We start from the raw sequence: 24,970 nt of genomic DNA, 5'->3' as shown, positions 1-24,970 counted from the left end.
TTTTGTAAAACTCTTTGATGACTCCTCCTCTGAGGCTATTATAGCCACAAAAGCATGGCTTTATTTTTACTTTTTGGTTTTTGTCCAGGGCCCGGTGATCCTGCCCTGCACCCCTTCCCTGCAGGGTCAAAACAAAGCATGAGCAGCCAGGCCCTCTAATCTCTGAATGCCTTGCTTTTTGTTTCTAAAATTGTTTTTCCTCCAGAGCTGATCACAGACCTCCTTTGATTTAGGAAAAAACAACAAAGCGAGCCGAGGGGCAGGAGATGAGGGAGGGTTCACTGGGGGGAACGGGCCTTGGAAAGCAAATCCTGCAGGGAGCTTGAATTCCTCTGGCTCTTCTTACACAAGGCTAATTAATTTTAACGAATTGCACTTGCGTGCTCTGAGGGGCTTAGAGCTGGGCAGGTTGCCTGGGGCGAGTGCGGCGATGTCAAGGAAAGCCTTCCCTTCTGCTCTGCAGAATCTCTCCCTTCCACCCGCTGCTGCTTTAGGGGTGGGAGGGAGGGGCAGGCCTTGCCAGGCTGACACATTCACTGCCCACCGGTGCCAGGCGGCAAGACCTTTGCCGCAGTCCTGCTCTTGGCCTTCTGTAGTTGCACAGGGCCAGCATTTGGAAATGCAGCCACTGCTGTTGGCACAGGGTGATTCCTGGGCATGGAATGTGATCCCTCTAAACTTGACTGGGGCAGAGGGGCGTCTGTCTGGCTCCCTCCCCTCCGAGGGTCCTGGCTAGTAGTTTCACAGCCTTGCAGCGGGTGCGAAAATAATTGAAATGGAGGTGTGAGGAAGGTGAAGAAGTATTTGCAGAAGCTCCCCTCTTCCTTCTCTTTTGGCCTCCCGCTAGGTTAGCGCACAGGGCCAGGGGCTCCCTTCTGGTTTCCAGTCGGCCTGCTCCCTTGGGGTTAGTCCTGTGCCTCTAGACGCATTTTGAGACGGCGCTCCCTGTGCTTAGGCCAGTGGCCAAAGACTTTGCTCAGTATTTCTGGCTCTGCTTTTCACGTGTTCCTTCTCTCCTCCACAGACGGGCACCCTTACCGAAGACGGCCTGGATCTCTGGGGAATCCAGAGGGTTGAAAATGCTCGGTAAGCTGCTTCCATGGAGCGTCGTCCGCCTTGGGGGCTTTCTTACTGTTAAAATAGGGTCATCTGGCCAAACCAAAAGGGACTCCGTGCGCTCTCCTCTTGGCAAGCACCCAGTTCCTCTCCCAGGCTCCTCAGCTGGTCCTGCTCTGCTCTGCCAGGTGCCAGGGCTGCCCATCAGAGGATGCCAGGGGAGCCCCTGTTCGGAGGGGCTTGCAGCCCTCCCTTGAAGTTGCAAGGCAACAAGGCAGTTTGCAACATAAACAAAACAAAACGAATACACAGAATATGTAATGTAGTAACAAAAAAAGCAACACCCCCCCCCCCGGCCAAAAAACCCCACAATTAAAAAGCCATAGATTATTTAACCAGCCCAAGGCCTGGGAGAAGAGAAACATGTTCACCTTGCTCCTAGATATGTAATGAAGACTCCAGGCAAGCCTCCCTGGGGAGGGCATCTCACAAGTGGGGAGCCACTGCAGAAAAGGCCTCCTCTTGCCACCCCATGGCCCCTTGTATCTAAACCAGCGGTGCCCATAGGGGCTGGCAGGACCTCCTGGGGTGGGATTCCCTGGGGGCGCTAAGCGGCTGGAGGTGCAAATGACTCTCAGACCTTGAAAAGCTGGCAACCCTAGATCAAGTTCATCAGTTTGGTTGACTTGATTGAACTGTATAGCTTTAGATGGATTTTGAATAAATGGGCAATTAATTGTTACTGCTACAAATTTTACGGTGTTCATCTCTTCCTTAGTGGGAATCATGCTTTTTATAGGGTAGGGGGCACTGGAGATGAGTCTGTGGAACTGAGGGTGTGGCGGCCCCAGAAATCTTGGCAACTGAACTCCTCTCTAATGCTTGCATTATCAGTTGCTGGAAGCTGCAGGAGGGGAGGGTGCTGCTCCTGTGCTTAAATCCTTCTGCCTGGCCCCTGTGAGAGCAGGATGCCAGAGAATGTGGGCCTCCTTTGCCTGATCCTGCAGGCTCTTCTGGTGGTCTCAAGTTCAGCTGGTGCCCTTGCAAATGTTGGTTCCAGATAGAATTTGTCCAGCTTTTTTGCTGAGTGGAATTTGGCTTTTCTATCGGTCTAGTCTGGAGGCCTAGGGAGAGAATTGGACCTTCCCAGAACCAGCTCACCTGGCTTGTGAATGACGCTGTCTTCCTAATCATCTTCTTTTTCGGCTTCTAGTTTCCTCTTGCCAGAGCAAAGCGCCTGCAGCGAGAGCCTCGTCAAGTCGCCTTTCATTGCCTGCATGGCAACCTGTCACTCCCTGACCAAAATCGATGGAGTCCTTTCAGGAGATCCGCTTGACTTGAAGATGTTTGAAGCCACTGGATGGGTGAGAAGCTGGTAGTTCTCCTCTTGCCTGCAGTTTGGTTTGGGGTTTCAGACTCCGCAGGTGCAAATGAGGCATGGGTTTTCAGTGTATGTCTGTGGCTAAGGGGCAAGATGTAGGTAAAATGAATAAATATGCAGCCAGTTCTCCTTGCGGTCCACTTCTTGGGATGCATGAAGTTTTGCAAGGCAGCAGGGCCACCCAAGCCATTGATTCCACCCCTGAAAGGCCATAGGGTGGGATTCACCTTAAGGAAGTGGGCTCCCACACCTACCTTGGGGGGGGGGGGTCAGAGGAACCCGCCGAGCAGCACACAGTGGGAGGAAGTGGTGGGTTGTTCCATCTGGCAAGAGGAAAGGGACGTTCTGATGGAAAATTCCATTCCACCTTCAGTTGCAGACATGGAACTGTTGCATGTCACATGTCTGTTTACATAGCAGCACAGCTTGCTGGGAACTTCCGTTGTGTGTATAGCTTTTGCTTTTCCCTGTCTCGCTGCAAAGACAAAGAGAGAGATGACATGTTTCTTTGTCCTGATTTATGATGAATAAATCCGTAGTTGTGGTATGCTTCCACAAGCCTCACGCCTGTTCTGCGTGCGCAGTTCGCTCTGCTGGTATAGAGTGCCCTGGCTTTGAAGCCCGGGGCGCTGATTTACATCAGAGCAGAGGCAGATGGGTCTTTGCAGCGGGACGGCTGGAAGGCTAGCCAGCTGGCCTTGTGACCCTCTGCATGCCGACACTTTCTTCACGCAGCACAGAGTTAGACTGTGGAACTCCCTCCCACCGGAGGGAGTGATGCCACCAACTTGGGATGGCTTTAAAAGAGAGAGGATTGGACCATGACACGGAGGAAGGGGATTGCTGGCTCCCAGCCAGGATGGCTCTGCTCTGCCTCCATGGTGCTTTTGAATCCCGGATGCTGGAAACCCCTGCAGGGAGAGAGAGAGAGGCTTTTGGGCTTGGCTTGCTGCTTGCAGGTTTCCCAAAGAGGCACCTGCTGGGCCAGAACAGGATGCTGGCTGGGAGGCGGTTGGGGGTCCCCCCCTGGGGGGCCTGATCTGGCTGGGCTCCTCTCTTATGCTCCTCACACTTGGAAGAGGGCATCTCTCACACATGCGCTTCCTTCCTTCAGAGCCAGTGTGGTGTAGTGGTTAAGAGCGGTAGTCTCGTAATCTGGGGAACCGGGTTCGCTTCCCCACTCCTCCACCTGCAGCTGCTGGGTGACCTTGGGCCAGTCACATTTCTCTGAAGTCTCTCAGCCCCACTCACCTCCCAGAGTCTTTGTTGTGGGGGAGGAAGGGAAAGGAGAATGTGAGCCGCTTTGAGACTCCTTAAAGGGAGTGAAAGGTGGGGTATCAAATCCAAACTCTTCTTCTTCTTCTTCCTTCAGATTCTTGAAGAAGCGACGGAGGAGGAAACCGCCCTCCACAACCGCATCATGCCCACCGTGGTCCAGCCACCCAAGCAGCTTCTTCCCGACCCAAAACCGGCAGCTGACAAGGAAATGGTAGTTCTGCGCAGAGCCTGCCCCCACCTTGCCCCCTCCTCCCTGGAGCCGGAGGCCTGCCTTGGCCAGGGAGCTGCAGTCGCCCAGCAGACCTGTGGTCTGTTGTCACACGGCTGACCAGTCAGGCTGTGGGGGGCGTTGTCAAGGGGGTGGGCCTTTCCCTATAGATGTCTCTCAGAGGAACCCGATGCTTGGAAGATGGGGGGGGGGGAAATGCTGGTTGGGCATTTGGGCAGCTCACAGGAAGCTGTTTTGAGCGTCCAACGCTGGAGAAGCCGAGCTGCCTTCGCATTCTTCTGCAAAGCTGTTGTCCCCTTTAATGTTTAATAGGTTATTGTATTTTAGTGTTTTGTTGGAAGCCGCCCAGAGTGGCTGGGAAACCCAGCCAGATGGGCAGGGTATTATTATTATTATTATTATTATTATTATTATTATTAACATCATAATCATTATTGCAGATAGTAATGATTTTATTTTTTCTGTCCCCTCTCCTCCCACCCCCTTTGCAGGAGCTCTTTGAACTTTCGGTGAGTGTTCTCTCTCCCTCCCCCCCCCCGCTTCCCTTTCTGCCCCCTTCCCTTCCTCTCCCCCCTTGTGCAGGCCCTGACTCCCCCCTTCCTCTCGCTCGGTTAGGCCAGTTACGAGATTGGCATCGTGCGGCAGTTTCCCTTTTCCTCCGCTCTGCAACGGATGTGTGTGGTGGCCAGAGCCCTTGGGCAGAAGAGGATGGATGCCTACGCCAAAGGGGCTCCGGAGGTGGTTGCCGGACTGTGCAAGCAAGAGACAGGTAAAGGGAGAGAGGGCTCCTTCCTCCTTCCCTCCCCCCCCAAACCTTCACTTGAAAGGGGCTTCTTCTGATCCCTTTCCTTCCAATCCCCTTCCAGTGCCGGTGGATTTTGAGAGGGTGTTGGAGGAGTACACCAGGCAGGGCTTCCGTGTCATTGCCCTTGCTCACAGAAGGCTGGAATCCAAGCTGACCTGGCACAAAGTCCAGAATGTCGCCCGGTAAGTTGTCATCCCAGAGCAACGCAGTCCCGCCTGGCAGGAGCGTTGGGAGTGAGCGGGGGCAGGTGCCCATTTGAAGCCGGGTGACTCCCCAGCCCTGTGGTGGGTCACAGGCGGCCTCTTCAAACACTCTTCCTTTGGGCTCTTGGCCCTGGTCCCTCCAGGCCTGGCTCTTCTTCCCCTTTACACCTTCCCAAGCACCTCGTGGGCAGCCTCTGATCCCTGAGATTTCGCTTTTAACCAAAAAGCCACCAACAGAGCTGTTTCCCACCAATTTGTCCAGTTAATTCAGTTTTTGAAAGATGCCTAAGCTAGTCTTGAGTGATTTGTGCCTTTTTCTTGAGCCTGCGGCCCGTGGTGTTGCCTTTCTCAAGAGCCACCACAAGGCTCGGCCTCAGGCATTGGCGGGCAGCACTGCTTTGCATAACGCCCTGCTTGTGGGATTCACACCCCCGGCCCATCCGCTTCTAGGCCAAGTTCAAGGTTTTGGGATTTAGGACGCAAGTCCCTGCGCAGGTTCTTTAAGGGACCTCCTTTTCCCTCAGCCATCGGGTCCCATGGGGGAAGGTCTGTCCTTGAAAGGCCTAATGTGGCAGAGTCCCACTTTGCAGTAGCTGGGAGGGAGGCTTTCCGATGCACCTGCCCCTGGTCTGTGGAACCCTCTTCAGAAACAACGGGAGACATGTTTGTTCTGTCCACCTTGTCTAGCTCATGAAAAGGTCTCTGCCACTTTTGTATTGTTTCTGAGTCTTTAGGGTGGTAATACTACTTTTTAAATTGCCTTTTTATTTTTAACTTTTATGATATGCTTGTAGATCACAATGAGATGCATGTAAAAAATAATTAATTATTATTAATAATAATAATAGTAGTAGTAGTAGTAGTAACAAGTGCAGTTTTACTGCCTTTTCACCCAGTTTGGACGGAGCCTTTGGAGCTGTTTGTGGGCTGCGCAGGATTTTGCTGCCATGAATAATGTGTTGGCCCTTTGCAAAGTGTCCCTGGAGTGACTTCTTCCTTGCAGTGCATCAGGTCCTGGGGGGAACTGTAGTTTTCCTAATGGTGTTTGTCTGCACCCCCCCTTTCTCTCCCCCCCCCCCCGCCGTTTTGCTGCAGCGATGCCATTGAGGGCAACATGGATTTCCTGGGTTTAATTGTCATGCAGAATAAGCTCAAGCAAGAAACCCCAGCTGTGCTTGAAGTTCTGCACAAAGCCAATATCCGCACAGTCATGGTGACAGGTTGGTGAGCTGCTCTTATGAAGCCATTTCGGGCTGCCAGGGCCTCTGTGTTGTTCTTGTTGTTGTTGCTGCTGCTGCTGCTGGAGTTTCTATTCCAGTGCAGCCCCCTGCAGCTGAGCTCCCTGGGTGGCCCCCTCCCCTAGCCAGACTCAGAGCCCCTCCGCCCCCCTCCCCAAGCATCCCCATCTTCTTCTGTCTACAAAGGCAGAAGTAGGAGGGGTGGAGAGCGGTCCTTGGGCAGCCGCTGAGCAGGGCTGTGTAGTCCAGAGAGAGGTGTTACACTGAGGTGAATGGAGCAACCTTCTGAAGAGCAGAGGTTGGACGGCCACCTGTCAGCGGTTCCTTTCCTGTGATACCTGAATTGCGGCGGGTTGGGATAGATGACCCCCAGGTCCCTTTCAGCTTTGCAATTTTGTGATCCTTCGAGATTGCAAACGGAAACGAGGAAACAGCTTATCCAGAAGGCGGGGGGGGGGGGGGATGGCAGAGCGCGAAGAATGAGAAGGGCAAGGAAGGGCTGGCCAGGAGGGGAAACCGAGGCCCAGCGAATCATGCTGTGCTTTTTCTCCGCAGGTGACAACATGCTGACGGCCATCTCTGTGGCCAGGGACTGTGGGATGATTCTACCTCAAGAAAAGGTGATCATTGCTGAAGCCCTGCCCCCCAAGGACGGCCAGACCGCCAGGATCAACTGGCATTACGCAGATGCCCTCGCCAAAGGCACCGATTCCCCACCAGCCATTAACTCAGAGGTAACGGCAGAGCTCTGTCGGTCATGGGGGGGTGTGCTGTTCTCTCCCCCACCCAACCCATACTGTGCTTGTTTGCAGCCCAGCGTTATTTATTCATTCATTTATTCCACAACATTTAAACACAGCATGATTGTAAAAAGAACTCAAAGAAGTTTACAAAAAACAAACAGACCAAAAGATCAAGAAAAAATGCAGCAGTACTTTAAAATGTACAAAAAGTTAAAACAAGATGAAAATGTGATCAGCTTTCTAAGTATATCTGGCTAGGCTTGCCTAAGCAAGGATGTTTTTAGTCCAGTGAAGGCGTCTGCCTGAGGAGGTCCAAAGTGTAGGAGCTGCCAGACTAAATGATCGGTTTCTTGCAAGTGCAAACTCAGTCTAAGGTGCCCCGGTAGAGCTGCCAGGTCTGTGGGTCAGGCCGCTCGAGGGGGCGCATGTGGGGTCAGGCCATCTCATAGGTGAACTGGTCCCAAGTTGTGAAGGGCCTTCTGTGCTAATCGTAATGCTGTGAACTTGGCCCAGTAGCAAATGGGCAGCCAGGGCAGACCTCTGAGCCCCGGGGTTCTCTGCAGACAGGGCCTCCCTCCTGACAGCAATGGTTCTGCAGCATTCAGCACGGACGGCAGCTTCCGGCTCCAGCACAAAGGATGTCCCGCATGGAGCGCATCCTGAGTGGGGAAGGCACTGGTTTGACTCCTTGGAAGGGAGGCGGGCAGTGCTTTCCACACCGGGGCCACTCCGAAGAGACATTCCCTCCTGCCTGGAGGACGAAGGTGGAAGGCCTCTTTTAAGGCGGCCCTCGGCCCTTGCCGCTTTTCCTTGTCGAAAGCTGTTCCTCGTAGCATTGCTTAACTGTTTGCCAGAGGAAATTGGCAGCCGTTTCTCAGGTGAGCCTGCTAGCTGATGACCGTTGCTGTTTTGTCGCAGGATATCCCCATCAAATTGCCCCCCGAGAGACTCGAGGACCCCCACGTGACCAAGTACCACTTTGCGATGAACGGAAAGTCCTTTGCTGTCATCCAGGAGCATTTCCAGGACCTCGTCCCAAAGGTCTGTATCTGGAGCAGCTCTCGGGGTGGCCAGAGTCAGGGGCAAAACTCCCATCGCTGGGAGATGAGCGGGAGGGGGATCATGAAACGTCTCTTCTAACTTCCTATTTCACTCTGTCGTGGTGCACAGACAACCAGAGGGGCATTTCCCCTGCTCCCCCCACTTATCTGACGTCTCAAATAGAAAAAAAACAGATGAGATGCTGACTTTTGCAGAAGAACATTTAATATTCTGTTTCCTCCCAGGATGAGCAGGAGCTTTTGAGAGCTCTGTTCTGCTGTTTCTGCCCATTGCAGCGTCGCATGAACCTCAGTATTGCTCTGACAGCCGTCTTGGCTGTGTAACCAGAGCTGAATGCTAACCAAGTTCATGTTTCCTAACTAAAAGGCAAAGTTTAAGTTTGGGAGCTGCTAAGAATAAGCTAACGCTTCTGCATAAAAAACTGAAGTTCCCATGTCTCCACCATGTGCCCCCTATTCTAGAAACCTTCAGGAAGCTTCCAGGCGAAGCGGTTGCATCACAACAACACACTTGCCAGGCCTCCTGTGTGGCTTGCCACTGAACAGCCGTGTTGACCAGTAGCCACTGATAGCCACCTCCCACCCCCAGTTTGTCTCACTCTTTAAAAAGCCACGCAACTAAGCCGCCAGCTGGCCTGTGGCAGCAAGAACTGCAAGTCCATGGTGCATTTTGCATGTAGGAAATTCCTCTTCTCCCCCCTGAGTCTCCTGCCAGCCCCGTTGCATTGACCAGCCTCATTCATTCATTTCTTTCTGTCCCACCTTGAGCTCCTTGGAAAACGGGTGGGGTAGAAATGAAAGAAATAATAATAATAATTTTACTATTTATATGCTGCCCACTCTGGGAGGCTCCCAACAAAATATTAAAAACACAATAAAACATCAAACATAAAAAACTTCCCTATACAGGACTGCCTTCAGAAATAGTAATCACTATTTTATTATTTATATGGCACATGTCCTTCCTCCCCCCAAACAAAAATTAATACAACAACCCTGTGAGGTGGGCTAGGTTGAGAGGCAGTGGCTGGTCCCCAAGGTGGCCCAGTGAGCTTCATGGCTGAGGGGGGATTTGAACCCTGATCTCCCAGGTCCTAGCCTGACCCTCCAGCCTCTACACCCCACAGAGACTCTCTTTCCCTAAACGGAAATGCCTTAGTCTTTCCTCCCTGGAATAGTTTTGGTTCTCCTTCTCTGCACTTTCCCCAGCGATCTCCTTTGGAGGCACCAGGGGTGTGCATTGCAGGAGTTTCCCAGAGTGTGAAATGTGTCCCTGCCCTTGAAATGCTTCATCTCTGCCCCCCCCCCCATTTTAATTATGTTGCTGAGAGCCCCCCTCTCCTGTTTTTCAGCTTGTGTTGCATGGCACAGTGTTTGCCCGCATGGCACCGGACCAGAAAACCCAGCTGGTGGAGGCTTTGCAAAACGTAGAGTAAGTACCCCTCTAATTTTGACGCTGCTGCTCTTGCTGCTGCTTTGACCCGACTCTTCAGGCGGCCCCAAAGCTTCTTAAAACGCCGAAGCCGCAGTTCTCCGGTTTAAAGGTGAGGGTTGCCCTGCAGGGAGAAACCACGCGCCGAGTTTGGGGTATTGCCCCTGCCCTCTGGGCCAGGGAGCCAGGAGCCAGTCTCCAGAGGTCAGCCCAGGCCACACCCCTTACCTCTTCCCAGTCGGGGATCAAGCTTCAGCCTGCTTGGGGGCCGGCTGGCCAGTCCTCTTGGCACCAAAGGGCCACTTTTTAAGAATCTGCCCCTGCCCTTCCCCACAGTGCCTGCCCCCTGAGTTGTTGTGTCCTGCCTCTGGGGGGCGGGGGGAGCCAAGCTGGATCTGCTCTCCCCTGGACAAGTGCAATGCGAAGAAGAGGGCCGGGGGGTCTTTCTGGAGTCAGGAGGGTCAGGCAAAACATCTTGCCCACCACCAGCACGTGGTGCTTGCTGCCATGCAGAGCTCTCTGGCGCCCTCTGACGGGCACAGCAGCCCAGGCCTCTGGGGGAAAACGCTTCCAAGTTTCAGTTTCCTACTGAATGAGGCATTACCCAAAGTGTAAGATGACATTTTTGTGAACTGGAACTTGCTGTGGAACTGATGTCAGAAGCCACATTCAGCCCAGCTCCTTGAGAGCGTAGTGAGAGCCTCCAGGATGAGGCTGATGGCCCAGCCAGTCCAGCGTCCTCTTCTCTCAGAGCCACCCAGATGTCTCCAGATGCCATCGAGATTGGCAGCCATCGCTGCCTCCGGGGGGAAGTGAGTTCCTTAGTTTAAGTCTGTGCCGTGTTCTGAATCCTCCAGCATTTGGCTTCATTGGACAGAAGGAGAAAACTCGTCTCTGTCCACTTTCTCAATGCCATGTTATACTTTTTGGCCCCCTCCAACGCTGTAAAGGCTCCTTGCTGTGAAGGGGGGGTCTGAGGGCCTTGCGTCCCGGCCTGTGTTGCAGAGAAGGCTTGTCCCTCCGGCAGTGGCTGTGCCAAGCAGCCGTGCCCCCTTGCCTGGCTTTGTGGGAGCCTGGAGCAGCGTGGAGGCCTCTCTCTCTCTCTCTCTCTCTCTCTCTCTCTCTCTCTCTCTCCATGGGGCACCAGCGCTCTTCCTCCTGACCATCTCTGGCTGCCCGGCTGCCCCTCACCCAACGATGCCAGGCAGCCCTGCTTCTTCATCACAGCCAACAGTGGTGATTTCTTCCCACTGAGAGTAATGCCCTGGCACCATCTTTGCTGCAGCTCAGGATTCCCAGGCCCTGGCCCTCAGCCCAGATGCCCAGACGCCAGGCAGCAGAAGCAGGCGCTGCAGGGTCCTGGCTCTCCCTTGCTTCTTCACACAACGCATGGTGAAACTATGGAACTCCTTCCCACCAGAGGATGAGGCAGAGTCATGGAGAGGGCTACCAGTTGCTCTTGTTCTGGGCTCCAGCTTGCGGGTTTCCCATTGAGGCCCTTGTGAGGAGGGGTGGGCTGCCTTGGGCTGGTGCAGCAGATTCCTCTTGCCTTCTCATGCTCTCCCTCTCTCTGCTCTTGCAGTTACTACGTGGGCATGTGTGGCGATGGAGCAAACGACTGCGGGGTGAGTAGCCTCTTCCGTTTCCATGCAATTCTCATCCGCGGCTCATTCGCTGCACCGGGAGAATTAACCCTTTCCTTTCTGCTCCGTTTGCGACTGGGCAGGCACTGAAGAGGGCGCACGGTGGCATTTCCCTTTCGGAGCTGGAGGCCTCTGTGGCGTCTCCCTTCACCTCCCGGACGCCCAGCATCTCCTGCGTGCCAAGCCTGATCAGGTAAGGGCCGCTTGGAGGGTCTTTCAGGTCCCACCTGGGCACAGCTGCCCCCCTCCCTGAGAGGTGGGGGTGCCGCCAAGAGGAGGGCCTGGTGGAGGAAGTCCTTTCCCTTTGGGGAAGAATGCCAGGTCAGGGTGAAGGGCGGCAGCAGCAACCGAAGCTCAGCACAGAATGGCCACGGGTGATCAAGCCCCACTGGGGGTCCTGTGTCGAGTTTAAGAAGAATATCATTGCGGCTGCAGGATCCCTGACAGGTGGGCACCCGGCTCCTGTTTAGAAACCTCCGGCGAAGGAGAGTCCCGCCTTTCCAGGGAGTCCATTCCCCTGCCCACCAGGAAGTTCTTCCTAAGCTCTTACCTGGCCTCAGGTATGCAGTTCTTGACTCGCCTGGATTTTGCCATGTGGATTTCTTTGTCTTCACAGGGAAGGTCGGGCTGCTTTAATAACCTCCTTCTGTGTGTTCAAATTCATGGCTTTGTACAGTATTATCCAGTACGTCAGTGTCACCCTGCTGTATTCTGTGAGTATTTGAGTCCCCGTCCCCGTCCCCCCACGGAGGGGCTTCGCAACATTGAGTTTGTCTGTGAATCTCTTCTCCTCTCCCTCTGATTGGCTCTGAGGCACGAGCTCCTACCCCCTCCTTCCTCCACTCTCACCTGATAGGCCCTGAACAGGTGAGGAAGAGGAGGGAGAGTTTCACAGCCATCTTTCCCCCGCAATGGCTCATCCCTTGTGCAAAGTCTGTGGCATTCTTTGCTTCTCTCTCATCTCCATTTCAACCAGGAATGCTTCATGGCAGGTGGCAAAATGGGTTGGGGGGAAATCACCTTGCTGAAGGCCTCTGAGTAGGTTCTTGGTGGAGGTGGGACGTGAGCCCCTGAGCTTCCGAGAAGCTCTTTAGCTGGCCTTCAGGGCATAAAAGAAACCTACTTCCATCCCCTCTGAAATCCCCCTTGCGGTTCCTTTGCAGATCCAGAGCAACCTGGGAGATTTCCAGTTCCTCTTCATTGATCTCGCAATAATTCTGGTGGTGGTCTTCACCAGTGAGTATCCTTCTCCCCGCCTCCTCCAAGGCCGCCCTCCCTTTCTGGGGCAGCTTTGGCTGGCAGGCCTTTCTCCTTCACCAGCCCCAGCAGCTTGCAGAGTTGGGAGTCCTGCAGAATTCATTGTGAAGCTGATGCACAGGAAACAAGTGATACCCTTAGAAAGGGGGAGGCAACAAGCGATTTTGCAGCTGTAGATCCCAAACCCAGAATCCCGACTCCTTGCCCAATTCTGGTGTGTAGTTTCAGGGGGGAAAGGGGGCTTCAAAATTCAAGTTTCTACGCATCACCATAGCTATTTCCAGCCCCGCCCCCCCCCCGGCAGGTAGCCTTGTGCAGAATGAGCAGCTTTGTGCTCCTGAGTTTGCCTGGTTTATTTGGTGCAGCGCTTTGCTTGGTGGCTGTGTGTTGGTTCTCCCTTTGGCTCTCAGCTCCTTCTCTCTCCGCAGTGAGCCTGAATCCTGCCTGGAAGGAGCTTGTGGCGCAGAGGCCGCCCTCCGGCCTCATCTCGGCTCCCCTCCTCTGCTCCGTCCTCTCCCAGATCCTCATCTGCCTTGGCTTCCAGACCCTGGGCTTCCTGTGGGCCAGGCAGCAGCCCTGGTATGAGACCTGGACCCCTCACTCAGAGTAAGTTGCCCCAGGGGGCAGGAGAGTTTCCCTTTGGAATCTGTAGGACCCCACCTGCCCTTTGCGGACCACATCCCTTTTGGTGATGGAGGATGTGTGTGTGGGGGGGGGGTGCTCCAGGAGGAACCATCTCAAAAGCGCCTGCCTCTTAATTTTGTTTATTTCTTATTTCATAAAATTTATGTACCACTTGATTGTATATATAAGAAAAAGCCTCAAAGTGGTTTACAGAAAGAGAAAACTCATTCATTCATTCATTCTGTCTCAGAAGATAACGGAGGAGTGGGCCTCTGATTTAAAATACTCAAACAGATTAAAATGACCACAACTTTCCAGGCATCTGGACAGGCTTGTCTAAACAAGATGGTTCAGAGTCCAACAGAGGCGCCTGTTTGATCTCGATAGGCAGGGAGTTCCAGAGGGCAGCTGCTGCCACACTAAATGATCTGAGTTCTTACAGAGGAAGAGTGGGGCCCCTGTAGCAGCGCCAGCTTCCACCGAGCGAAGCGATGGAGGGGGTGCAGGTGGGGTCAGGCAATCTCGCAGGTAGGCCGGTCCCAAGTTGTTAAGGGCTTATGTACTAATAGCAACACACTGGGTCCAGTAAACAGTAAAAGTAGCTATCATAGTAATAATAATACTTTATTTTATTTTGTCTTAACTAGTGGGGGCATCTTTTTACCTGCTCAAAGTTGTGATCTAATATAGTTAATTGCAGCCCCTGAAAGGATAGACTTCCTTTCTTTAGGGACATTTAGGAGTGAGTTTGAGCTGGCAGCTCTCTGGGCCCCGCTGGCCTTGTCTCCTCTTGCTGGAGAAGCACCGAGAGATAGATAGATAGACAGACAGACAGACAGACAGACAGACAGACAGGCAGAGTCTGTTAAAGATGCTCTAATTCCACGCCCCCCACCCCCCAGACCAGCCCATCCCTGTAGAAGGAAGAAGCCACTGCCAAAGAAGATAAAGAAGATAGGTAAAGCAAATTAGTGAACTATGCAGGACATACTAGATACCGTATTTTTCACACGATTGGACGCACCGGACCATAGGATGCACCTAGTTTTTTTGGGGGGGAATTTTTTTCCCTTTATTTCCCCCCCAAAAGCAGGTCAGGGAAACCGAACCAGGCTGAGGAACAGCGGGATAGTGGCGCTGCGCCTCCCTGCTGTCCCCCGAGCTTGTGGGGCTGGCTGATGTCTGCCTGGCGCGCGGGGCGCTCTGCTTCAGGGCGCCCCACCCGCCAGGCAGCAGGCTGCTATCCGCAGCGTGGGGAGCCCTGCGGGGAACTCCTGCAAGGGTCCCCACGCTGCGGATGTGTTTCCGAAGCGCCGGGCGCTCTGCTTTCAGGGCGCCCGACGCTCCAGGAAGCAGGCTGCTATCCGCAGCCTAGACACGGCTAGCGGAGCGCTAATCCCGAGTGCGGAGCTCAGCGCGCGCCAAGCTTCTGGGTGCCGGCAAGGTCTAGACGGCTAGCGGAGACCTTGCCGGCACCCAGAAGCTTGGGGCGCACTGAGCTCCGCACTCCCCAAGCTTCAGGATTAATGCAGCGCTCCGCTAGCCGTGAGAGAGCTGGGTCTCCCATGGCTAGTGGATAGCTTCCTGAAGCCTGGAGAGCGAGAGGGGCCGGTGCGCACCGACCCCTCTCACTCTCCAGGCTTCAGCGAAAGCCTGCATTCGCCCCATAGGATGCACACACATTTTCCCTTGCTTTTTAGGAGGGAAAAAGTGCGTCCTATGGTGCGAAAAATATGGTAATTTGAAACCCAAGAAAGAAAAAGGACATTGATTTTTAAAAGAGGAAATTCTTAATGCATACCTTGCAGGCTTGGTGTATAGGCTTTTACACTGGTTGAACTTTTAAAAGTCACTTGTAACAAGATGAATAAGGTTTTAAAAGTGGACTGTTAAGAATGTAAGATTTTATGGATGTGCATGAATGAGCATAAAATAATGGAACCAGGAGGGGGAGTGGAGGGAAGTCAATTAAGATGTATGATTTAAATTTTTGATTGTGATTTTTTTTGTTATTATAAAATTAAAACTAATTCCTCCCCCCCACTTGGGTTTTGCAGCGCCTGCAACGTTTCTAGGGGTCCCTTTGCCAACGCCTCTCAGCACAAGAACAAGACCCTCCACGACGAGCACAACATCAGGAACTACGAGAACACGACGGTCTTCTTCATCTCCAGCTTCCAGTACCTCATTGTCGCTGTGGCCTTTTCCAAAGGGAGGCCCTTCAGGCAGCCTTGCTACAAAAACTGTACGTGTGCCAGAGTTTGGCCTTGGAGGGAGAAGGGGCCCCGAGCCAGAGCAGCGCTGATGGGCAAGCAGGATGGGAGGGGGGCTCTGTAGGGGGGCATTTCCTGCAAGCGCCCTCACCTTCCGTGGGGTTCAGCTTCCTGGCAGAGGAGGTGCTGCCATTCTTTGATGCCCCCTGCCCTGGAGAGAGAGAAGCAGCTGGGCTCTTGCCTCTCTGCTGGCGGAATTGCTTGCAGGAGAAGGGCAGAACATGCCTGGGATTAGAGGGGCAGAAAGGAGCTATTAAAGGGCCTGTCAAAAGACCCTTCTCTCTTGTATATTGTGTATTACTGTGTATATTGTGTATATTATCTTGTCAAAGGCAAAAAACAGCAACCTCCAGCCAGCCAAGACTCCACATAGAAGCAAGGGGGGCAGGAAATCTAATACATTAAGAACACCCCACCCACATCTAAGAGGCCACAGATACAGACTAAAGGCCTGGTTATAGAGTAATTTTTTCTCCTGGCGTCTAAAGAGAAATAGGGAGGAGCAGCCCACAAGTGGGGAGCCACTGGAGAAAAGGCCCCTTCTCGTGTTGCCACCCTCCAGACCTCTCATGGAGGGGGCTCTTCTACACAGTGGTGGGTGTTCTGGGAAGATTCTGGTTGGGCAGCGAGGGGGAGGGGGGCTCTAGGGCTGGCAGTGGCAGGGGAAGCTCCTTGGCTTGGAGGGGGTCAGGATCGGGAATGGGCTCTGGGAGATGCAACCTCACAGCCTCCAAATGACGGCACAAGGAGATAGTTTTGCCAAGCGAGACTGCAGGGCTTTGTATGCTCAAAGGTCTGTCTCTTCTCCCCCTTCTCCCTCCCCTGCAGATCTCTTCGTTATCTCTGTGATCGTTCTGTATGCCTTTGTCCTTTTCGTCCTGCTGCATCCCCTGCAGCCCATCGACTGGTTCCTTGAGGTAAGCCCAGAAGAGGCCGCCCTTCCATTCCCCGGTGCCAGTCCCAGGGCCTCCCCCCCCCCAGGGTGGGGCAGTGAAACCCCATTGCTGTTGAATCTTTGGCGGTTTTTACAGTAAGTAACACCATCAGTAACTTTGCATGCATCAGGAATATCTTCTCCCTGCAAAATCAGATCAACCCCTTTGTGTGAGTGAGGGACCAGTTGCTCCTTAGAGGCCTTACAGAATCCCCCCCCCCCCCGCAAGACATCTGTCCCTGCTGGCTTTCCAGTTCCTCCATGCGCCAGTGACTGTGTCACAAAGTGCCATGTAAAGGCTCACTTCTGTGAGAGATCTTTATAAAGATCCGAAGCAATTATGGGGTGGTCTGAGGCAGCGTTTGAATGTATATTAGTCTCTCCCACTTGAGTCCACACATCATTAGAAATTTAGAAAATCATCTGCCTGGGAGTGCTTTCTAAGCTGATGCGAGAAAACGGTGTAATCTTACTCTTGGGGATGTTTTCTCCTGCCAAACATCTCTTAAGACTTAAGTCCTAGTTTGAAATAATACCTGAGGGATCCTGCTGTCGTCATGTGGCCTCAGAATCATCCCCAATTCTCTCCATTTGCACATTCAGAACACGCTCAGGATCCCACCAGGAGCCTTTCCATGAAGTCATACAATTTTTTAAGAGTAGATGGTAAAAATTTGGCCGGGCCCAAGTTAGGGACCTAGGGAAGCACAGAAGCTGGATTCCTGGGCCTTCCATTGTGTGCATCGTCTCTGCTCGCCCTTTTCACGCTTGCACACGCGTGTCTTTTCTGCGTTGCAGCTGGTCTGCGTGCCGTATCCGTGGCGAGTCCGGATTCTCCTCATCGTTGTCGTCAACGCCTTTGTCTCCCTTCTGGTGGAGGTGAGTCCTAGCAGCGTTTGGAGTGTTTTCTCTGGCCAGGTTGGAGGCAGTGGCTGCGTGTTTTCTTCTTAAAATCTCAGTCCAGCAGGCAGGGTTCTGATTTGCACAAAGCCCCACGAAGGGAGGGGGCGTTTCTTTCAGACCCTCCTTTGTCAGTGCCAGTGTTCTGGGATGGCGGGTGTTGGTGGTGGACCCTGTGAGGTGTCTTAAGTATGTAACGTCTGCGTATTTGCTCCATTATTCTGCCCTCCACTATCTGCTCAAGAAGGGTGTGGGGGGGGAGCAGGGCACTTGAAATCCGTCAGCCCCCACCTCTCTCTGGCTTCTGGATCCCAAAACATCTAGCGTATCTGTGCAGCCACCGTGACAAGAAATTGCCCCAGGGACCTGCCCCACACGCCACATTTCTCCTGCCCTCCCAGAACATGCTGCTCTTCCCTGTGCCCACTCCCGGCTTCGCCAGAGCCCCAGTTCTGCCCACGCTCTGGGACTGGGAACAGCCAGTCAGCCCCTCCCCATGAGTTGGAAGCCCCTGGCAGATGGAAGCATTGTACGGATCTCTGCCTGATCTCTGTCAGCCCAGTTGTCGGAAAACATCAGGCCAATCAGTCAGGAGAAGTGCAAACAAGGACACGGTGCTCAGTCCAGATCTGACCAACAGAACTGAAAGGATAGTTTGGGGTCTCCCCTATAGCGAGGGGGAGAGTGTAGCTCTGGGGCTCCAATCCCACTTGCAGGTTTCCCATTTAGCTGGCCACTGTGAGAAGAGGATCCTGGGGCAGGTGGGCCATGGGCCCGATCCAGCAGGCCCTTCTGATGTCCTTCCCTCGAGGCCTGGGCCAGAGACCCCACCCAGGCACCCCCCCTTTCCCAAGAGCCGAGCGTTTGCTAGTCCTGCCCCGAGAGAGAGAGAGAGAGAGAGAGAGAGAGAGAGAGAGAGGCCTTTGTGCTGCTTTCTTCTGCCCCGCCTGTGCTGTTGTTGTGACCTTTTTCTCGCTGACCTGCAATGATGGCTGCTCTTCCTGATTCTTCCCCGGAACACACCACAGAATTTCCTCCTTGACACCATCCTTTGGAAAGTTGTCTTCCACCGAGACAAGCAAGGGGAAAACCGCCTAGGCTCCTCCTCCTCCTCCTCTTCTTCCTCCTCCTCTTCCTCCCACCCATCACAGGTTGGAACACTGTGCTTTACTCTCCCTTGTCCACGCATGACACCCTCACGGCTGGGGACGGGGTGGGTTTGTATGCTGGGGGGCGGGAGGGCCCACGGAGTTTGCCAGCCCCGGGGCCCGCCGGGTGCCTTGGCCCACAGCTCCCACCAGTCCCAGACACGCTGCGCTGGCTGGGGGCAGTTGTAGCACAGTGCCTCCTCCAAGCCCTCTCTGGAGCCCCGCAGAGCCAGGACTGCCAGTCGGGAGCCCAGCCTTCCTCGCCCTCGGGACCCCAGAGGTGGTCAGACTACAACTCCCATCATTCCCGGCCAGCACGGTCAGGGAAAACGGGGGCTGTAGTTCAGAAACATCTGGGGAGCCAAGGCCCAGAAAGGCTGGCATAGGGAAGGCAGAGCCCAGGGTCTGACTCTGTGTCCATCCACTTCCTCTTCAGAGGGTATCAGGTTGGGCAGGTCTGGGGGTCTCCCTTTCCCTAAGCCTGTCAGTGTCTTGCCAGTGTCCTTAAAGGGGGGGGGGGGGGCTTTAAACAGCCTCCTTGTGATGCTCACTGAAGGCCAGGGGGTGCAGGGGAAGGGGGCTGTTAATTTGCATCAGGGTCAAGTTTTGGGGTGTTGGGCTTCTCCTCAGGGTCTCTACCGCCCCCTGCCCCTTCCCCCAGAAAGTTCATCACAACATCCCTGTGAGGTAGGTTAGGCTGAGGAGAGCAGACCCTGACGGAGGCAACGTTTCGAACCCAGGTTTTAATGATGAAGTGGGGGAAAGCTCAGGGCAGGGCTGCCCATCTCCCTCCCCAAGGAGAAGAAGGAGGGGTGGGATGGTCCCCAAGGAGATCCCTGAAGGGGGAGATCTCCTGGGCTGAGGAGCAAGGAAGCTCCGCCCGGCTCAGGCTGGACCACAGCTGCTGCTGCTGCTGCTGCTGCTGCTGTTCTGGGTTCTGACTGGGCCGCAGCGCAGGTTATGTGACCCCCGCCCTCCATGTCAGCCACAGGCCTGCTCCCAACTGCTGAAATTCAGCCAGCCTGGGAGCTATAGATATATAGAGACAGGGAGAGACATGGCGGCTGGGCAACGTGTGTTTGGTGGCACCAGGCGGGCACAGGGAGTGATGCTTGACCCCATGGCCTGCGCCCTCCAGCCCTGTCGTGGGGCTCCCTCAGGGGCATGTTTCTGGGGCATCTGGCACTGCCCTGCTGCCACGGGGCCCTGCCTGCCCTGGGCTGATGGGGGTGCATCTGGCCTCGGCCCTTGGCTGAGGGGTCTCACCCTCTCTCTCTCTCCCTCCAGGAGGCCTTGGGGTGCTGCCGCGGCTGCGCCCTCCCCTCGGTGCTGGGCTTCCGGAAGAGGAAGAAGCCCCCGAAAGCCAAATACGTTCACTTGGCCCAGGAGCTGCTGGTGGACCCTGAGTGGCCGCCCAGGCCCTGCACCACGACGGAGGCCAAGGCCCCCCCGGCCCACCAGAACGGCGCCTGCCAGGTCATCACCGTCACGTAGCAACGGCCTGGCCGGGCGCGTCCTCTTGCCCTCTCTGGAGACACTTCCCCCTGCGGAGCACGTGTTCGGGGCCCTCAGGCCGCCCCCCTCCATCCCTGGAGTTCAGCGTCCTGTCGAGAGAGAACTTTTCACAAGCAATGCAAAACGTTGGGTGTTTTTCCAGCCGGCTTCTCTGATCCTCATTCCGCTGGCCAGTTCTGGGCTCAGGCTCTGCTCCTCTCGCCCCTGGGGGAGATCTGGGCTCAGGGCAGCCCTGGCATAGCTCTGGTTCCTTCCACCTCGGAGGCTGGCCTGGGGGACTTGTGGAGCCCAGCAAGGAGGGGGTGAGTTGCCCTTACCAGGAAGTGTGTGTGTTGTGTGTGTTTGCCAAACTTGGTGCTGGGTGCCACTGGTCTGCAGCGCGCTGCGGAGCCTGACCCCGGCCACCTTGTGCAGAGCAGAGGGTGCCGGACGTCACGGTTAGTTTCCAAGTCCCCTCCGGGCACCCCCCGCTCTGTGCCAAGGCTGGCAGTCCCTGCGCCCGACTCGGCTTCGCTACAGGCTCCGTGCAGGAAGCAGGCAAAGAATCTGCCCCCTGGCTCAGCCATGCTCTTTATTGAGAAACAGGAAAAAGAATTGCTCCACCGCCAGCACCAAGTGCTTTAAATCTGCTGAGGCCACGCTAGGTCTCTGGCCTGTTTACACACGCCTGTGCGCGCACACCGAGTTGCTCCAGGGGCCAAGGATCACTTGGCTACTCCTGGCTCCTGGGTGCCAAGGGCTGACCCCCCCTCCCCTCCCCAGGCTCTGCCTCCATCCTCAGAGGCCCCTTGGCTTCTGTGGCTGGGCCTGCCTCCGGCCGTGGGGCACCCACCCCATCTGTGTGTGTGTGTGTGGGGGGTCTTTGCTTTGAAAGTTCAAGCCCAGGGGCCCTGATCCTGCCCTGGGGCTGCTGATGCCCATGGCAGAGAGGAGCCTTGCAGAGGAGGCAGCCCATGCACTGGGAGGGGCACCTGCAAAGCCTTCAAGGAGGAAATGACCCTCTGCGGACAGCGCCTCTTGAGCGGCAGCAAAACAGCCGGGTCCAGTTCCTGCCGTTTTATACCTCAACAAAAAGGTGTTGTTGGAAGCAGCGTCTGGGAGGCTCCTGGCCCCAGAGTCCTCCTCCTGCTGCCATGTCTTGCAGGGGCCTGGCCCCCAAGGGGGCAAACGCCTTTGGCCTCTGCCACCTGCTTCCTTCCCACCGTGGTGCTGCGTCGTGGAGGGTGGTTGGGATCCGGCACTGTGACACCTCGGGGTGCGAGTGCGAGCCTCCTCCTCTCCCTGGAGCAGGCTGACGGAGCCTGCAGCAGCAGCGACTTCTCTCTCTCCCCTGTTCAAAATGCAGGGTTGTTTTGCTTAAAAAGAAGGAAGAGACCCATGAAGCTATGCATCTTTTGACCTTGGGACTGTGACCTGCCAGCACTTCATCGGACTGTACAGGAGCTCCGTTTGTGTGTGAGAGAGAGAGAGGCAGAGAGAGCATGTTGCGTTTCAGGAGCAATGCAGGAGAGGTCCTGGCCAGGGGAAGGGAATGTGTGTCTCTTTCAAGGAGTCTCCCTTGCTGCCCCCGTGTTTCCCAGTGGAAATCCGCTGGGACTGTCCTGGGCAGCTAGGTCTCTCTAAGGATCTTTGGGGCTGGGGGAAGCCATTTGCCAATGTGGTGGCGAGAAGTGATCTGGCCTGGAGTTTGGGGCGCATTTGCTTTTGGCCTCCCTGAGACCTGGGCTGGGGTTTAGCCGCAGTTTCTCTTGGGGCGAGCTGGAAAAAGAGGTTCGTCTTCTGGCCTCTGGAATCCAGCTTGCACGCCAAAATTCTGAGTTGGTATTTTTTAAAAAAATTAATAAATTGAGGACTCCTTTTCTTGCTGAATCTTCCTCAAAAGCTTGTGAATTCAGGTGAACAAGATGGTTTAATGGGGGGCCTCCAACACTCCGGAAAGTTGTTTTGCCTTTCTGCAGTAAAATCCAGGGTCATGTCGAGAACTTGGAATCTGAGTTCCTTATTAAATTATTTGCGTTTTGTGGACCTAAAGTCTAAATTTGTCCTTCTTTGTGTCAGGATTGTAAATATGGCCAATTAAATATTTTTAATTTAATTTTAATTATTATTATTTATGCACATATCTAAAGGACTAGCTCAAGAGAAGAATAACCAGATTTTAAAATGATATATATAGATATATATCGGTATCCCTCAGGGTTATTTTTAAAGCTTTTATCTTCCTCCCTTACCAGGTAGCTAATGATACAGTCATAGGATCTCTGGGTGCCCCCTTCCATGTGTCTGTATGTCTTTGGGAGTAGCGATGGGGCACATCTCTCCCCAGTCCAGGCTTGCACATGTGACTGGGGACGGCTCCCTGGGGCTCCAGCCTTCACGGTGGAGCCTGAAAAGTGTGTGTGTGTGTGTGTGTCTATTTGTGCGTGTGCCCTTCCGGTTATTAGTGCTAAAATTCTACTGTAGAATACAATGCAAAAAAAGCCACTTGATTCGAAAGTGGAGAATCAATTTCTTATTGCAATCTTCACATTGGATACTTTTGAACAAAATTGCACTCATTTTAAAATTTATTTATTTTTAGTAGAGAGCATTTATGAGGATTGCCCTCCTAACTGGATGAGTTAATCTACTGTAGTTATCAGGACTGTGTCTGCACAGGATCCGAGTGAAAGAGATGAAGAATCCTTTTTCTTAAATGCTGCAAGTTCCTTCTGAAACGGTTTCCTCAGTTGTCTCAGGCCTCGAGACTTGAGAAGAGCTCCATGACTTTATCCCTCAAAAATCCCCGTTCCGAAATGAAATGTTTGTATATTACAATACAAGTTTTCTTTAATGGCTCCGTCTGACATGCTAGCTTTATGCCACATAATGTCAGGCTTTTAAAAACCCCATTTCCAATGAACCTCTAAACTCTGGGGTCGATGACGCAGCCCCACCGCCAGCTCCTCAGGTTCAGTTGATGGATGAGACCCGGCGGTCTCAGAAGGTTCCAGAAACCGGCCCCTTCGTTCCAGGGGCGCCGGCCATCTTCCTCCAGGAAATGTCTCTTTGTGCTGCTTTTATAATGGTACCGGTTGTCATAAAGGCATTTTGTGTCATTGTACATAGTCATAGCCCTGTAAAATCTTTTGTGTGCGTGTGATTTAAGCTACTTGAAATAAAGTTGTGATTTGCTTGCCCTTTCCATCCCCTGCCCCTTCATTTCCCGCCCACCACGGAAAAGGAGTTTCCTCCACTCTCAGGTCCTCCCGTAACCCGGGACTCTCTCAAGCCGTTCTCGAGAGGAAACCTGTTGGCTGGCCTTTCCGGCAAGCTGAAGACCACGGTGTCGCATGGCTCCATTCCGGGGGAAAGAGATGAAGTCATGTGAAGTGGTCAACGCAGAGATCTTGCAGAGATCTTGCAGAGGAGGGGAGCGAGGCCAAAATGAGCCGCGGCCGATGAAGTCACTGCAAAAAGGGCCAAGCAATGTGATTGCGGACAAATGAAAAACCCAACTTTGCCTGCCTTGAGCCGGGTGGCGGTGGGGAGGGGGGGAGACTGGTTTGGCTGTTGCTCAACCTGGGGAGGAATTTTGTGCCTTGTGAAAATTACACCCAAAGAACACAAAGTTTGAGGTTTGCTGAAAAGCCTCAGCGAGCCGTTCATGGGGCTTGTGCAGGAGAGAGTGGTGGGCACCCACAAACCCGTGGAGGGGGAGGGCTGTTGGTGGCTGCTGGCCACAGTGGCTCTGCTGTGCCATCATAGATGTGCAAGGTTGGAAGGGCCACCCAGGGTCATCTAGTCCAACCCCCTACAAGGCAGGATCTCCTACCAGACGCTGCTCTGCAAATGTGCTAGCACTTCTGTTGCTCCACAACTAGATGGGCTGGAGGCGGCAAGGCTTCTGGATCCCAGTTGCTGGAAGCCGCGGGAGAGAAGAGGCTCTTGCAGTCGCATCCGACTTGCCGCTTTCCCACAGGCTGCTGTGAGAAGAGGATGTTGCATTAGATGGGCCCTGGGCCCTGGGCCTGATCCAGCCGGCTGTTACGCTCATCCCTGGATCTCGAAGGCTGCAATGTATGTGTGCATCCCTCCCGTTCTGGAGCGTTGAGCCTTGGGCACAAGAGTCCGGCAGTTTTCTGAGTGCTTGGCTGATGCTACAGTTTTCAGAAGACCTTTGTGGCTTGCTTCCTCTGTTGGCGGCTGAGTGGAGCCAGCTTCAGATTTGGCGTGGCGGGTTGCTGACTGGGGGGGGGGAGATTTGTGGGCTTTGGGCTGGCTGAATATATTCTACCTCGCCCCACCCAGCAGAATTTGGGTTTGGTGACTTGTCGGTTCCTTTCCACCTTGGGCCAAAGACCAGCTTCTTGACAATGCTTGGGCTGAAGGGGAAATGCAGAAAGAGCCTTGCTGAGAAAGTGCTTTTTGTCAACTCTCACATCCCCTTTCCCACAAATGGCCAACCTGGTGTCCTTGGGAAGCCCCCCAAGCAGGAGGCGAGCCATGGGGGCCTTTCCTCCCAGACTCGGGAGTCAGAATTGTAGGGTTGGAAGGCACCAAAAGGGTCATCAAGACAGGGATGACCCCAGAGAGCTGGAAGCCACGACCAGGTTGCTTTTCTCCCTCCCGCTTGCCTAGGTTCATCCAATCCCTTCTAAACCCCACCAAGTGAGTGGTTGCTGCCCCATCTTGGGCTGAGGGGTCCCATTGCCCAGTTGAGACTTTCAGGTTTTCATTTCAGGGTTTATTCCCAGAGCCGCTTCATAGCTAACCTTCGTGGAAAGGGAAAACACGCCTGGAGCTGGCCGGTTTTGGCCCAGAGTGAGAGGCCATGTGGGATCTTGTGGTTCACGGCTGATTCTTCCCCCATGATGCGATTCCTCCTTTGTATTCATTGCTGGGTCTTCAGCCAGAACCGTTTATAAGAAGTTTCACTTAAATGAAACCTGAACCCTCTGAGCTGAAAATCTGAGGATGTTTCCCTGCTGGGATAACTTGGTCCTGGCATCAACCGGAGGGAGGAAGTGTGCTCAGCAACCTTCTGAGCATCAGATTAGCTCAGTGCTTCCCTAAGTGGGTGGTGGCGCCCCCTGAGGGATGGGTGCCTAAAGGCAGGGGGGCAGGACGGTGCTGGAGGTGTAGGTGATAGCCATGTTCAAATATATAAAAGGATGTCACATAGAGGAGGGAGAAAGGTTGTTTTCTGCTGCTCCAGAGAAGCGGACATGGAGCAATGGATCCAAACTACAAGAAAGAAGATTCCACCTA

At 54.0% G+C, this 24,970-nt stretch overlaps 1 protein-coding gene across 4 annotated transcripts in view; it reads left to right on the top strand.

Moving 5' to 3' along the window:
* ATP13A3 (ATPase 13A3) overlaps nt 1-22,906 on the top strand; it is a 46,987-nt gene extending 24,081 nt beyond the window's left edge. For 3 of the 4 annotated variants that reach the window (XM_083739172.1, XM_083739170.1, XM_083739169.1), the window contains exons 14-33: nt 1,025-1,086; nt 2,270-2,420; nt 3,810-3,926; nt 4,436-4,453; nt 4,560-4,713; nt 4,811-4,931; nt 6,048-6,172; nt 6,746-6,924; nt 7,852-7,974; nt 9,347-9,426; nt 11,009-11,051; nt 11,153-11,262; nt 11,686-11,782; nt 12,233-12,305; nt 12,755-12,932; nt 15,008-15,195; nt 16,052-16,140; nt 16,956-17,036; nt 18,086-18,208; nt 19,493-22,906. In XM_083739172.1, coding sequence (XP_083595298.1) covers nt 1,025-1,086; nt 2,270-2,420; nt 3,810-3,926; nt 4,436-4,453; nt 4,560-4,713; nt 4,811-4,931; nt 6,048-6,172; nt 6,746-6,924; nt 7,852-7,974; nt 9,347-9,426; nt 11,009-11,051; nt 11,153-11,262; nt 11,686-11,782; nt 12,233-12,305; nt 12,755-12,932; nt 15,008-15,195; nt 16,052-16,140; nt 16,956-17,036; nt 18,086-18,208; nt 19,493-19,699 — 2,319 coding nt within the window. In that variant the 3' untranslated portion in view covers nt 19,700-22,906. The remainder of the gene's footprint in view (nt 1-1,024; nt 1,087-2,269; nt 2,421-3,809; nt 3,927-4,435; nt 4,454-4,559; nt 4,714-4,810; nt 4,932-6,047; nt 6,173-6,745; nt 6,925-7,851; nt 7,975-9,346; nt 9,427-11,008; nt 11,052-11,152; nt 11,263-11,685; nt 11,783-12,232; nt 12,306-12,754; nt 12,933-15,007; nt 15,196-16,051; nt 16,141-16,955; nt 17,037-18,085; nt 18,209-19,492) is intronic. The other variant, XM_083739171.1, reaches the window with a different exon arrangement.
* The last annotated feature ends 2,064 nt before the right edge of the window (nt 22,907-24,970 follow it).

Source organism: Podarcis gaigeae, assembly GCF_964106915.1.
Source record: "Podarcis gaigeae genome assembly, chromosome: 5".
Taxonomy (NCBI): Eukaryota; Metazoa; Chordata; class Lepidosauria; order Squamata; family Lacertidae; genus Podarcis; species Podarcis gaigeae.
This window is presented reverse-complemented; position numbering and strand designations above follow the sequence as displayed.